Source organism: Glycine max, chromosome 13 (genome assembly GCF_000004515.6).
Source record: "Glycine max cultivar Williams 82 chromosome 13, Glycine_max_v4.0, whole genome shotgun sequence".
Classification (NCBI taxonomy): domain Eukaryota; kingdom Viridiplantae; phylum Streptophyta; class Magnoliopsida; order Fabales; family Fabaceae; genus Glycine; species Glycine max.
In genome coordinates this window covers 39,111,957-39,127,351 of record NC_038249.2, presented here as the reverse complement: position 1 = coordinate 39,127,351, position 15,395 = coordinate 39,111,957, and the positions used below count along the sequence as shown (strand labels likewise).

General features: G+C 30.3%; 1 protein-coding gene across 1 annotated transcript; it reads left to right on the top strand.

Moving 5' to 3' along the window:
* The first annotated feature begins 3,591 nt into the window (after positions 1-3,591).
* LOC100787080 (photosystem II repair protein PSB27-H1, chloroplastic) lies at positions 3,592-4,440 on the top strand. The gene has a single exon (XM_003543297.5). It carries the CDS (start codon positions 3,771-3,773, stop codon positions 4,278-4,280), a length of 510 nt encoding a protein of 169 aa, XP_003543345.1. The 5' UTR covers positions 3,592-3,770; the 3' UTR covers positions 4,281-4,440.
* The last annotated feature ends 10,955 nt before the right edge of the window (positions 4,441-15,395 follow it).

The window sequence follows — 15,395 nt, the reverse complement described above, 5'->3', positions numbered from 1 at the left end:
AGTCCTTGCATTTGATTCGATCTGCCCATGGTCGCATTCTTAAGCACCCACAGCAACGTATTGTGATTTTAAATCTAACCTCGAGTGAGAAACTCTCATTACGCAACTCATAAAGTATTGACCCAAAAAAGTAAGAAAACGAAAGGAGGGAAATTACCACAAACCTTGGTCATTTATATTCCAGTAAATAGAAGGAGCAGGGAGCATGAGCTTGCAACCACTGCAAGTCAAACAATAACTATGATTCTGAGGATGATTCAAAAACCATTTAAATTATGGTACATAAAATACCGTTAGTCTACTTCTTTTACTATATATTATATCGCTTCAAAGTTACATGTTAGAAAGTTCGTAGTCCTTCTTTAATTGGCAGGCAAAAAGAAATAAAATACTAATGTGAGTAAAAGGATTATTCAAACCCTTACAATTAACTAAGGAGCCATCTTGAAAAAAAACTGTTGGGTTAAGGAACCATCTTGAAAAAAAGTAACCAAATCACGGAACTTGGGCCTTAACCCAAACTCAAGATGTTACCTTAACTAATTCTACTAGATCCTTTATTTCTAAGCTTTTTGAAAAATAACTAACATCTAATTGCATAGCAAGAAGCTAGCTAAGCCTTAGGTAGTGGAGATGAGTTTATCAGCCCCAAGAAAATGTTTTGTCTGTGAGGGTGGCAAGATCTTTGAGAGAAAGTTGTGGCCATTAAACTCGATATCCTGAATTTTTTGAGAATGGCTGTGTCATTACTTGTTTCTAAGTAGAAGATCATCAACATTCACTAAGAACCTTGCTACTATTTGATGCATTCACTAAAAAAAACATGAATCAGTGTCAGCCAAAAGTGGATGCTAACTAAGAAAGACAAGACTAAATGCGATCGATAAGAGTCTGTTTAGATACAAAACATATATAAGCAATTGTCATGTAACTTTTATGGTGAGTTGATAATTATGTATAAAAATTTTGCCATAAAACTTACTTTTGGGATAAATACTTCTACTATAGATATTACTGTATTTCTTTGAAGATAAAAGTTTTTAAATATAAACTAATTTATTTTAAATTTAGTTTTAGCCAAAATTAATTTTTCCACACCAAAATCATCTAAAATCAAATATAGAAATACTTACCCAATTAAATACGCAATAATTTATGTAATCAATGCAAAGAAGGTTAGATACAAAATAATATGTATACAGGTAGATGCCAAGCTAGTAAAGGATCGTTAGTAAAATATACGAGTGTGTTGGCTTTATAGCCTGCAGAACCAACTTTCTGCAAGCCAGCCTAAGGTTTATGTTTTGTCACGAGCTATCCGTTTGTTTTTACTTTCGTGTCTGTGATTCTGTACTTAGAAACAAACTGTAAAAATAATTGAACACTGATAATACTGTATCAACTCAGACAAGTGGGAACTATTGGAATAGGACAAGATCGAGGATTTAGAGATCAATTAACCGTTTCAGTAGTCATAAAATCTCACTTAAAAATATTGGAGGTCAGGGATCATTTATAGATATTTTCTCCTCCCAATTCACCGGACACATTTTAAAATGTCGAATCCAATTATCCTAATGATGCATGCAGACTAGCTTGATGATGGAACACCACCAATTTGTTAATTGCGTTTCAGTTTTCGTGTACTATTAGACGATACACACACGCATGTACATGTTAGACTTCCAAGTTAAAAAAACCCACTTGCTATCTGTAAAGGGCCTATGGCTACATGAATATGTGGACAAAATGTTGAGTCTATTCACAAAGCAGGTCATTTCATTTCATTTGTTGCTTTAATTCTGTCAATTTCATTTTCTCCTTATTTTCCCAAGGGGACCCGGAAGAAGGGAGGAAAACATGGGTTTCCATAAGGTGTAATATCATATGGTCTACTTGCTTTTTTTGTTCATTTTGCTTTTTAGTGGGAGGCAAAAGTGACTCGAGATGATGAAAGTATGCCCGAGAGTTGGGTTTTGGCAAAGAAATGAAGGGGATAAATAAAACAAAATAATATTACATTAAGTCTATAGCCAAAGTTCAAATTTAATTTTATTTAAATTAAATAAGATTATTATATAGACAGTAAATGCTTTTATCTGAATTTTTAATATAATTCTAAAACTTAAAGTCATGATCAATAGTTAAGTTGAAACAATTACATGGTAATTAATTTATACACCTAGTGAATTATATAACTACCGTGTAATTCATTTTAACACAAATATATATCTTTAAAAATTCAATAAATATATGATTTTAGAATATTGTATAGAAAATAATAATATTAAAACTATTGATAATATTATTATAGTATTTTATACTTATATCATTAAGTCAGTCTATTTATTTTAATTTTTAATAATTTAAAATAAATAGTTTTTAAAAACTTCTTAATGTATTTTATTTAATAAATATAAGCTTATAATAAGTCAAATCTAATGCAAGACAGGCCACTTACTTGTACTTGGCATGCCACTGTCGATCAATTCCCAATTCTAGTCTAGGTCTTATTAGGTCTATCCAACCTTCCACTCTTTTTTAATTAATGGGAGCTATGTATTTATTATAATAATGAATTATGAACGTATTAAAAGATATGGAATAAAACCAATAGGTTAGATGTGTCAATGACAATCATAAAGTGAACTTGAGACACGCTTATCAGCAGAAAATCAAATGAATTTTTGAATGAAATAGTCAATAAACCACTGTAAGTAGGAGGTGACACGGAGTGAATCTCCCTTTGAATGGCTTTTGAAAATCCCTAAATTATGGTTTGGAGTTTCTAAAAGGTAAACCAAATATGGCATAAAGTAGTATAAAAAAGGGGAGAGGGATATAAAGTGATTAAGGCTTTGATTTGATTGAGGTCCATTTCCATTTAGTGGGAACGAGAGATAACTTCTCGCCCCTTTTAATACGGTGCAAAGTGGAAATTAAAATTTGATTAGTAGTATAGAAAGTCTACTGAAATTTGATTGTAGGACTATTAGCTTCGATAATTATACTTGTTTCTAAACATTTTTGTTCTAATAATCATCGATTGTTTTTTTTCTTTTCCTTTTCACTTAGAGACAAGTATTTTTTTTTTCTGGGTTCAGCCTAACGCATAATGAACCCAATAATAATTAATAACGTGGAAGCAACAATTCACCAATGTTTGGGCCTCCGGTCTATGGAATGCTGAGTTTGTCCTGAAACGGACTGGGGAGGAACATCACAAATAAAAACAGTGCCCATGCCATCAGGCCCTACAAAAGACTTGTAATACAAAATACTTCTGAATGTAATTACAATTATACTTATATTAATTATTTTATATTTGTTCCTTTTACATCTTACAAAACCTTCCCTTACTTTATATAACAGTATAACATTATGTATATTTTCTATTAACACACGCTACCTCTTATTCTATTGTGTGAGGTTAAAGTTATATTTAGCGAAATATGTTAATATGATTTGTAGGTAGTTATTATAAAAATTAAAAGTTTATTATGCTGAATAAAATTTAGATGACGATTTTATACTGTATACATAGTCTATTTTCTTATATTAAAATTAATATCGAGTTGGAATTGTTGGAGGACAGGTGAGAATGTGGATCTAAACCTTAGAAACCATTGGTTGCTTTCTCATCCAAAAACCAAAACCAAAGATAAGACGATAAGGGCACGTGGCAAAAAGCCAACACCCCTATTCTTCCTTCTCACCACCCCAACACAAAACCTCCACCTTTGTTTCCCTGATCACTCTCTCACAACACCATGGCCTCCCCAACACTAATAACCCCCAAATCAGTCAAATCACTCTCACCCATCAAGCCCAAAGCCACCACCACCACCACCACCATCGCCGCCACTCTCACACCATCCACCACCACCCACCCTCGCCGCCGGGAATTGTTGTCCATCATCACCACCACATGGTTGCTCCCTCTGAGCCCGGCACTGGCATCCTCGGACGAGGAATACGTGAAGGAGACAGAGGAAGTGATCAACAAAGTGAGGACGACAATCGTGATGGACAAGAATGACCCCAACGTGGCAACCGCGGTAGCGGAGTTAAGAGAAACCTCGAACTCCTGGGTGGCAAAGTACAGGAGGGAGAAAGCGCTTCTTGGACGCGCTTCCTTTAGGGACATATATTCCGCGCTCAACGCTGTGTCGGGACACTACATTAGCTTCGGACCAACCGCTCCCATTCCCGCCAAACGAAGGGCAAGGATCTTGGAGGAGGTCGACACTGCTGAAAAGGCGCTTCTAAGGGGAAGATGATTGAGGGGGAAAAAAGGGGTTTTTTTTTTTTTTCTTTGTAATGTATCAAACTGAAGTTACTGTAAGAGGCTCTCGCTTTCTCCGTTTATTCGGAGGGGAAGAGATACATGTATGCAGTCATAGAGTCATAAAGAAATATGGAGGCATTTTCCGTTGATGACATGATGGAGGCAGTTTTATTACTAAATTCAATCGATCACAACTATGCTCATTATCTGCTTTCCTTTTTAATTCGACTACATTTATTTGTTCGTCTCACTCAGTTCTAAACTTCTTAAACTTTAGACACCATTATTCTTACATTTTTTATTCATAAAATTTGTAATAACACACCGATCTTTTGTTCAACTAATTGGACTAAGTCCTTCAATGATTATTTTTACATTTTACATATTTTTAAAAGATTAATGATATTTTTCTCTATAACTAAACCTGTTCAAATTAAGTAAGATTGCTTTGAACATAGTGTCTCTAAATATATAGTGTAATGCATATTCTGAACACAAAACTAGTGGTTAGATTGAAACAACTCCATGCATGTCAGGATATGTTTGATGATTTTAGTTTTTATTATTTAGTTATATAGATAATTTCATCTTATTTTCTATGCACTTGATTCTGTAAAGTATCTTGAGTTTGAGGGTGTGTGAATTGTGATCTTTAAAGATGTGTTGCATGTAATCTTGTATTGTACAAAATGTTAACTTTTGTATCTTGCAATGGACAACATTTCCAGCTAAACAAAATTAATAGCATAAATGATGATTTTACTGTATCTTGTATGTACGCCTTTCTACTTTTCATGCTGGCAGATGACTGTTGCTAATTGGTGAGCTGCATCACTGATTTCAGTTTTAAACACTGTTTTCTTCTGATCCATTTTTTTTAAAAGCTAAATTTTTAGTTTTTGTTAATATAATTTTTTTTGTAATTTTAGTCATTTCTAGAAATTATGAGATTAATCTTTCAAAAAAGTTAAGTATCAGTTAACATCCAGATTAATTGTTATTTGTGTCAGATTTTATAGTTGTGATTTCAGTATTACGAAAATATAAAATTAAAATAAATGCGTACACTATTTTCTTTTAAAATAATTAACTCGTGTAATATCTTAAAATATCATAAAGTTCAGTTACATAACCTTTTTAATTTTTATAATTGAAGTTAAAGTTGAGTGGCCAAAATTTTAACGTTTTTTTCTTGGTAACAGGGTGCTAGCGGAACTTACTAAAGTCAGAAGTTACTTGCTTGCACCTCATCAAAACCCAATCCATTGTTGTACCCGTAATTACAGGTACACTGTTTTCGTAAGTCATTAGAAAACAAGCCCATTGTCAGTCAATACATGTTTGGATCAAATCTAAACAACTGGTCAGTTACGTGTTGGGTCACACTAATCACAAACCGAGTAATATGTGAACATAATAATTGTGATCTTACAAACCTATTTTCACACACACATGTATTTATGTATATGTTTTCAAATGATACTATATTTAAGAGTGCAGTTTTAAAGAAAGAAAGAAAAAACAAGATAGAGTTTGTTTGGTTTTAAAACAAAATCATTTCCATGCATTACGAGTATAAAAGAAATTATATTATCAATCAATAAAAAAATAAAAAACATGGTAGGCATAATTTTTAAGAAAAATTAAAAAATCAAGAAAAATTAAAAAATCTATCATATATAATAATTTATTGGATGATTTTACACTGAATCATTTTTATTTTCTAAAAAAATTCTAACAAATCTTTTATTTTTATATTTTAATTAATTATATTTTATAATATCTTGTGTGAATATATTAGGTCTAAAATTTTCATAAAAAAATAAACCTATTATTCAATTGAACCAAAATAAAAGAATAAAAACATGCAAACTTAAAAATTGAACTAAATTATAGATTTTTTTAAATATGAGGATCAAAATTTCAAAAAACAAAACAAAGATCAAAATCATGGATTAATAATTATATGAAGACTAAAATTGCAATTTAATCAAATATAAATTACATTAGTTGATTAACAAATATGTTATTATTTTAGTTTAACCAAACATCTCAGATTCAAATATTGGACATACAATATTTTATTGATTGATAACTGTTTTATAAACACTCAAACGCGCACGCACTAGGTTTCAACTTTTGCCATAATCGTGAATTCGTGATCGGTAACTGTTTCGAGCAACGACTTTATCAGGTCTCAAAATGTTTGTGTAAAAATTTAGGGCCAAATTGTTTTCAGTTTTCAGGTTTTGATTTACGCTCTCTTGGACTGTTTAAAACCTTCTAGTTTGAATTTGACCCTTCAGGTGGCTTGTTCTGCGGTGAGGAAAAAATGGAAGAAAAATATTAAGGCCATATAAAAAAGATGAGTTTATATATTCAACTGGTTTCGTAAAAAACGAAATGTGTGGAGATTGGAAAGTCAAGGAAGACAAGGCGTAAGCCTCAAAGTTGCTAATTATATTTTTGGCCGTTTTAATGGGTGAGATGAGACACTGAGGCTGCTCGTTGCCTTTTACTAGGATTTTTTTGTCTATCAATTCGCTTTCGGTTCCAATAGTTTTTTTTATCCATAAATATTAATTCTTTTTTATTAAAATTATTAATAGAAAAAATTAAATCTATAATTTCTCTTCTTCTGTTTCCCTTACCCACTGGATCAATCTTATCTTATATCGTGAAAGAAAAAAATTATTTATAAAAAATATTTTTATTTTTTTTATGTAACATTAGTTATTTTTTCACTTAAATATTTTGTATATTAATGATGAATTATAACATCTATAAATGAATTAATGATGATACAAAATTAATTGTATAAAATTATTATTCTTTTTAATTTAATTATTATTTTTGTTTATTTATATAAAATAATTTATGAAGAAAATTAGTTTGAAATAAAATGAATACTATTCCCTTATTCCCCGTCGAGTCCAACACCATGGGCAGGTGGAAATTTGTGAAGATAAATCTTTGATTGGCTTCTTTACTATTAACAAGCATCGTGGCCTTATCAGCAACACTATAATTAATAAATATTTTCTATGGACCTTTTATTTGTAGATATTTACCTATGGCTAAAGGGCAACTATAAAAATCAACAATTTGACATATCTTTAATACATGAACTAAAATGGCCAAATCTTTCATAAATATCTTATGAATTTGTCTCCCAGACCGTTGAATATGGACCGACGTAGTTAAACACTTTCACTGTTCATACCAAATTAAACTTGGCTAGATAAGGGCAGAAACTAAACTAAGTTGAAATGTGAATCACCAATCAAAGCTTGGAATCAGTACACTGCACACTCCACACAATAATCAAAATTAAAAGTAAGATTACACTCCAGAGTAAGATTATAATAATCATAATCAAAAGTAAGATTATAATTTTAAACATTTGGTGGGGGTTATAGGAAGAGGGAGTAGAGAAAGTGAGAAACACGTTTAAAAATATGAGTCCTGTGGCTGTATTGAATAAGTGCCCCATATTAAATAACCTAACACATCTAAAGCAGATCTAACTAAAACTGAAAGATTGACCTAATGAACGGAACAACCGGCCCATCATCTCCGATCAAATCCCCCTTATTTGTAGCATATGACCCGTTCCCTTGATTGCGTCCATTTTGAAATGGTACCCCAAATTGTGTTTCCGTGGTTTAGAATATCATATAGATTCCGTATAAATTAAAACGATGTTTACTAAACATTTTTACCTACCAATATTATATTGGTATAGGCAAAATTAGGTTTGGATCTTGTAAATAAAATATCATATTTAAATTTTGTGAATAGAAAAAACATCATTATTGAAAAGAAAAATTCTACTAAAATTATTGACATAGTTTATAGATATTTTGGCTCAATATGATAATTAAAATAAACCACTTGCAAACACTATATACTCCTATATGAGTAGACCATTTAGGCCTTTACCACATCGCCCTTAGAACTCTTACTCTTATTCCTGTAGCCGCCTTTTGCAATCAACCTTTTGTTTAGGCAACAAGTTGGGACACCATCTATTTGGATAGCAAGTTTTAAACACATTGCTGATAAACTTCAGGCCACAATATTCTTTAAAAAATAGGATGGTGATGTTGTTTTCCCATGTATTGAGCGACATTAGATATTAGTACTTCAATGCATTTAATATTGTGACATATAACTAGCTAGATATTTGCAAATCTTACCTAAGCAATTAATTATTATATATTTTTCCCCCATATAGGAGTATATAGTGTTTGCAAGTCATCCCCACTAAAATTAGCACTTAACTCTTGGTGCCTGATGACTTTCAAATTATAGCCCGATCTTCATTTAATGGTATCTGATGCAATATGTCATATGGATAGTGCTATGTCACATGTCCTATGTCAAATTATTAACCCTTGTTTCTTAAATATATTCGATGCAACATGATAATGAGTGATGCATTTGTACTATATATATATATATATATATATATATATATATATATATATATATAGCATTTCATAATTGTTCTCTCCATCCATCTGCAATAGTTTTTTTTTTCTTACAAGAAAAAGGGTGTAACCTTTTTTTTTATTAACCATTTTGAAGCATCTGACGTGGGTTTTGCACGGGGCCACTGGTTGAACACTTGAACTAACCATTCCTTTTGAAAACTTTCCCCTATGAAAGGGCATTGGAAAAGATCAATGACTATTGTAAATCCCTTTGATGTGAGTGATTGAACTTCAATTCTTGACTTCCCCATGATATATACAAGAACGAGGTGGTGTGATCAAAGTCAGACCATAGATACGGTGCCTTAGCTTCCAATTGCTTGCATGAGCCACCAATTATTTCGTTGCAAAATTAATTGGCCATATATATACTCAACACAGGGAACACTGAACAGAATGGTTTGAACTTTGAAAGTTTAAGCTTCCGTATCTGATTGGCCACATTAGGAAAATATTCTTGATCAATATACAATCTCAAGGATCACGTTACCTATCACCTAACGTTTGTGGGAGGTGATATAAATGGAATATAAGTGTGCAGAAAACAAAGATACATTGCCTCGATCAGTCAACCATAGTCGAATGTAGATAATGAATAAAAAATGCTCACAAGTTTCAGTTCCTAATTTTAATGCTTGTGACGTTTGTCATTATGCAAGACAGTAAAAGCATTAGCATTTGATCTTAGCAGTAGCAACGCTTATAGGATGTTTGAGTTGATTCATTTTAATATATGAGAGACCCCCTTTTTAGAAATTGAGATATTTTTAGTTACTTTAAGTTGATATTACATATTTTTGTTGTTTATTTTATCTAATTGGTTAGGTGATGAGTTTTTATTTTACTTTAAGGATTGGTGGATGTAACAAAATTATTATTTACTTTATCGGCAAATAAATTCATTAGGAGTGCAAAAGATACCCAACTCATGCAATAACAAATAAAACCAAATGATTTAACAGAATTCTGATTAATGGGCTGAAGTTATAAATTACGGATTAGTTTTCCTCTAATGAACTTGAGAATTAAAAAAAAAAACAGAAATACGAAAAAAAGACTATCTGTTAGTTTCTATTGGCATGGGAAACCTACCTAGTATCTATACGTTTCGTTTCCCATCTATCTGTGAATGCAAAAGTATATCATATGGCCTCAGACACTACCCAGACCATCAAATCCCATAGCAAAAATAAATAAATAAAAGACTATGGTTATAGTACAAGATTATTGGCTTTGTGGTATATACTTTTTTATTTTCCCATTTGAAACACGTGGTAGAACTGAAACTAAATTGTCATGATCAGCGTCATTCAGGCCCTTTTAGGTGGACCATAAACAGCCAAATTAAAAGACTATGCATGGCTTCCTTCTAACTTCTACTTCTACTGCTAGCAGTCATGTCCAATTCTTCCAACACTGATTTAACGTCAATATAATATCTACTTACCACTAACCAATTATACTTGAAGATAAAATTGTCATGTATGAAGAGTTTTGGAAACGACATTGCTATTTGGTAAGAAATTTTCTCCCATACAATTGCACGAATCCTACTTGTTTAACTTTATCCTTTATAGGATAGTGACCATGCAGCATATTAATTAATGGATAAATAACATTAGAGAATATGACCAAAAATATATATCCCACATCATCACACGAGTTTGTGCAGCAGTATTTGTAACAATATGATCATTTCGCTTTATGAAAAAATCTAATAAAGTATTAATGTGAGTATAATCAAACGAAGTTTGAGGTGGTTGTGATTTTTAATTTTTAAAATAAAATGCTTTTGATGTTTGAAAAAAATGGAATTGAAATAATTTTTAATTTAATTTAAAATTAAATGTAATATCATCAAAGGCATAACTTAATTTAGTTATGCAAAACATTTCGGCAAAACATAAAAAAAAAAAATGTATTTACAAAAGCCACAAATTACAAGCAACTTTGCATAATAAATTATCACAGGTTACAAGAGATTAATATTAATTTTTTCCCATTTAATTTGCTTAAGTTAGATTTCAATGATTAATTAATTATTTTAGAGAAATGCCAGCGACCCTGTCTTTGATCCTTTCTTTCGGATATTCTCTTTATAATTGATTGAAATTTATTAAAAATTATCAATTTTAATAAATTTGACTTCTCATTTAATATAAATCAGAAAAAAACATTAATTAAAAAACAAAACCAATATAAAAGAATACTAGCATTCCTCATTGTTTTATATGCGCGGGATTGTTAATTCAGGTGTTTAAGCTCACAATAACGAAAGGCAGGAAGAGCCATCAAAATGTTTAATCAAAATATGCTCCAGACATTATAAATTATTTCCAAAATCAGCGTTACCACTACATACAGGAATTAATAATGGAAAAAGAGACAGGGATACCTTGTAGTATTATTTAACATTCATGGCCTAATAACACATCTTGCTAAATTATTCACCTTTTCAGCCAACAATGATTGGCCACAATTAGTAGAAGTAAACTGCGTCAACTAAATTGGTTGGGATCCTGCTGGTTCAATATGCATGTGTTCTAATCTTGAGATGGGGCAGCCCTCATTCTAAATTTTCTTTTGTTTTAATTTATATCCACTTTTTTCTGTCACTAAAAAAAACATTTACTAATGGACAAAAATGTTAGATATCGAAATTATATCCGTATAGATTTTGTCTATAAAAAAATAAATTGTTAATATAAATATTATATAGTAATTTTTAATGCACTGATTTTCCTTTTTGGGTTGAAACTAAAATTTAGGAAAACTGAATGATATCCAATTCAAGATAGGAAAAGTCGAAGGCTCAATAACAATTATAGATGTATTTAAATTTATTTCACTTCAAGAAAATGAATAGAGTTTGAACTTGCTATGTATTAGATGCTAGAGCTTGTCTTGTTTTACTCAACCAATTTCTTGTAGTTATTTTTATGACAATACATATCAAATTTTATATTAAACCCATATCAAATTTTTCATGATAATACCAATGTTTCTATTTTTTTATTTATATTAAATGGGAAACAAATTTTATCAAAATTAGTGATTTTCAATCATAAAGAGAGTATCAACAAGAAAATGTCAGAGAGAACATCGCTAGCATTTCTCTAACAACTATATTTGTTAGTATAAACCCTTAACATGTATATAAACAATTTAATATTTAGTTAATAAAAAAGAATTTAATTTTTATTAAATAAACATTAGATGTTAGACTAATCATAGAGAAAATATTTGAAAGAAAGTGAGAGAGAATCACTAACATTTCTCTAACAACTATATTTGTTAGTATAAACCCTTAGCATATATTAATAATTTAATACACAAAAGCTGCCAACATATCATTGATATGAATGGAATTGAACTCAAATTCTTTAAATAAGAAAAAAATGTGATTCAAATTAAAATTTTTATTAATTAATCATGTTTTTCTGCAAACAAATTATTATTTATTTTTTTTACAAATTGTATGATTCCCCAACTGTTAGTGCATATTTCAAACAGCTTATTTCTAAGTTTTCTTTTTAACTTTCAATTAACCATTTAACTTATAAAGACAACTAAGTTGACACTTACATGGATCCTTTTGTGCGGATCCCTTGCTAGCTAGCTTTCAAAAGGGTGACGTCCAGTTCTCTTAGTTTATTGCAAAGCCAATAGCATAGAGGACTTACATAGCCGTATAGGGATGTTTGGGAGCAAAAAACAGGAGACTTTATATTGAAAGGAATTCAGTCTCAGATTCACTAAAAATAAAGTCAAGATAGAATATATAAGTGAGGATAACCTTCATCCTATGAACTAATTTTTAAAGTTGAATTAAACTCAATCCCACATTCATAACATGATATTAGAGTTTATCCAATATTATTTCAAAAAGACCACACACAAAACCCAAAAGTGTTGAACCTGAAAAAATGTATTGAAAAAAATTTAAGTTTATGTTAACTAAAGATAAAGTTAAAATAAAGTATATAAATAAGAAATAACTTTCATCCTATAAATTAATTTTTGACATTAAATCAAATTCATATTCATATGACTATAGTATCACTATAGGCTTCACGGCTAATATTAATTTTTGGTATATATCCATGGGATGTAAGGCACGGATATATACAAGGAATAATATCGGGGATTAATGCATTGCCAAAAATAGTGGGGATTAATGATCTAAAATTATAACAGGCTTAAACTACGTTAAAATGGCTTTTATATGCACAAAAACTCAACCCAAGTTTTTTATATTAATTTAGAAAGCTTTAAAGTCATATTTTTTGAAGAAACACATTGAAATGGATATTTTTATATATAATTGACCATCCTGGCCTATAATCAATTTATCTTTTAAACTCTAAGTCTAGAATTATTTTTTAGAATACAATAATCAATTACCACAAAAATCCGTTGTTACGTTGACAATGCAGAGTGAGATATAAAGTATCAGTATTTTTCTTTATATTGCGAAAAAAAATATATAAAGAAAAGGAGAACAAAAGAGAGGAAGAGATATAATAAATTATATAATAGAATATAAAAAATTATAACAGCAGAAAAAAATGAAAAATAAAGAAATAAAAGTAAAAATTAAATCCCAATAAAAATATTACACGTGAAAAAAAAAAGTGATAATTGTGTAAATGAAAAGAATAATCTTATATGAATACTGGAGTAAAAAAAATCTCATTGAATACTCAACTCGAAGGCGCGCTCTAAGACATCTCTCCATTAAATTCTTATCATAAAAAACTGTTTGGCCTTTGTATTTTGAGGGTTTATTAGGATAAAAACGATTTAAATGTCTTGTGATTTTGTTACAAATCTCATCCAAAACCATACAGAAAATGAAGGAGGCGACTGCTCAACCAAGAGGTTCCACATAAACTTTTCCATCTTCTTTTAGTTACGGCATTTTCTTCCCTTTAGTTCCAAACTTTGTTTGTTTATTTTCACTCCCTTCAAATTAGAAGTTGGAATTGCAGTCACAAAACTACAAATGCATTGCAATAATACACATTGAAGTCACAATAACGTGAATGTGGCGTGTAATAATAATCATCTCGTTTCATTAGTTTGGTTTGAACAGTTTTCGTGTTTCTCCACAAAGTTTATCTTCAAATGCCATGCCGTGCTGGCTAATCCAGGTGTCGAATAAGAAATCATTCACCAGTTCGTTGCATCTGCGTAGTTAGACCCTCAAAACTGTGGCTTTGCTTGCTTGAAGCTTTGTATGATGCACCTTTTTTCCCTGTGTCATGGTTAAGTTAATTCACGCTTAGTTTTGTAAGCACATAAAAAGGTTAATAGTATTATAGTTAGTACCCTTGCACTTACGTCCATGCGGTTTCCAACTTCCATGCCTTTCCTCACTATATAGTTTATAGATAAAGGTAAAATACAAATTAGAAGCAAAAAAAGAAACTACTATCATTGTAAGTGTACCTTTTGTTTTGCTCCAAACAATTTTTTTATGCTAACCAACAAAAGTTTAAAGACACTTAAATTTAGTCGTGATTGGATAAGAGATTAGTTGCATATGCTTTCTCTCAAGGATTTCGCTTTCAATAATTAATGTTTCTTTCTTTGTTATTATAAAACTAATTAGAAAGATTAACATCATTTTTTTGAAGCCCACTAAAAGATCTTATGATTAAATAAAGAAAACGCTAATATTAGTTAGTCTCGTCCTTAAGATGTGGAAGCTTACTAAATTGGGCTTTTACAGAGAAATAAATTAACATGAGAAGCCATCAATTGTTGAATATAGAAATATTAACAGCCAAATAGTGTCTTGTTAACTAACGTAAGGTAGAAAGTGAATGGCAACAACGGAGATTAAACGCCTGGGCATTTATTATTATTATTATTGTTATTATTATTATTATTATGTGATTACGCGTTAAGAGAACAGTATTTTTTTGCAGTTTTGTAATCGACACCTAATTAAAAGCCTATTGATTATTTGAATGTAAGTTCAACGCTGTTTTAATAAACTTACTTGGGAGTCACATAATACTTTATAATTTCATCAAAATTAACGGATGAAGAAACAGTGTTACTTTAATTTACATCAAAGCCTGCAACCTAATCAGTTTTGATTATAAACCTTACGGTACTAAAAAGAAAATAGAAAAGAAGAGAGAACCTTTAGCTTGGCATTTCAACATTATTTTAATTCAGTCGTCTAAACTAAACTACTTTAAGTTTATGTATTGCATACATATAATTATGCACAAAAATTAGTACTACTAAAACAGACTAGTCAATTCTCCTTGTATTTTCTCTTTCCACCTTTACACTTTTTTCTTTCTTTCCCTGTGAACATACTTTTCATCTTTAATCCCAAAAGAATAAAAAAAATTTAACAGAATCTACTATAATATTTATTTTCTATGTGAAAATTACAAACCCGGTTTGTTTCTTTAACAAAGAGTATTAGCTGTTAAATTTAAATCTATGAACGAAACGAACGAAGTTTCAAAGATGAAAGCTACGGGTTTGTGGTATAGTAACAAACCTTGTCCTATAATAAAATCATAAAACTTTAAAAAATAATTATATATTATATATTATTTGTATTGCGCATAAAAGTATTTCATAGA

What these genes read in the sequence shown, in the direction of transcription:
- LOC100787080 (XM_003543297.5), top strand. Translation starts at nt 3,771, where the DNA reads ATGGCCTCCCCAACACTAATAACCCCCAAATCAGTCAAATCACTCTCA.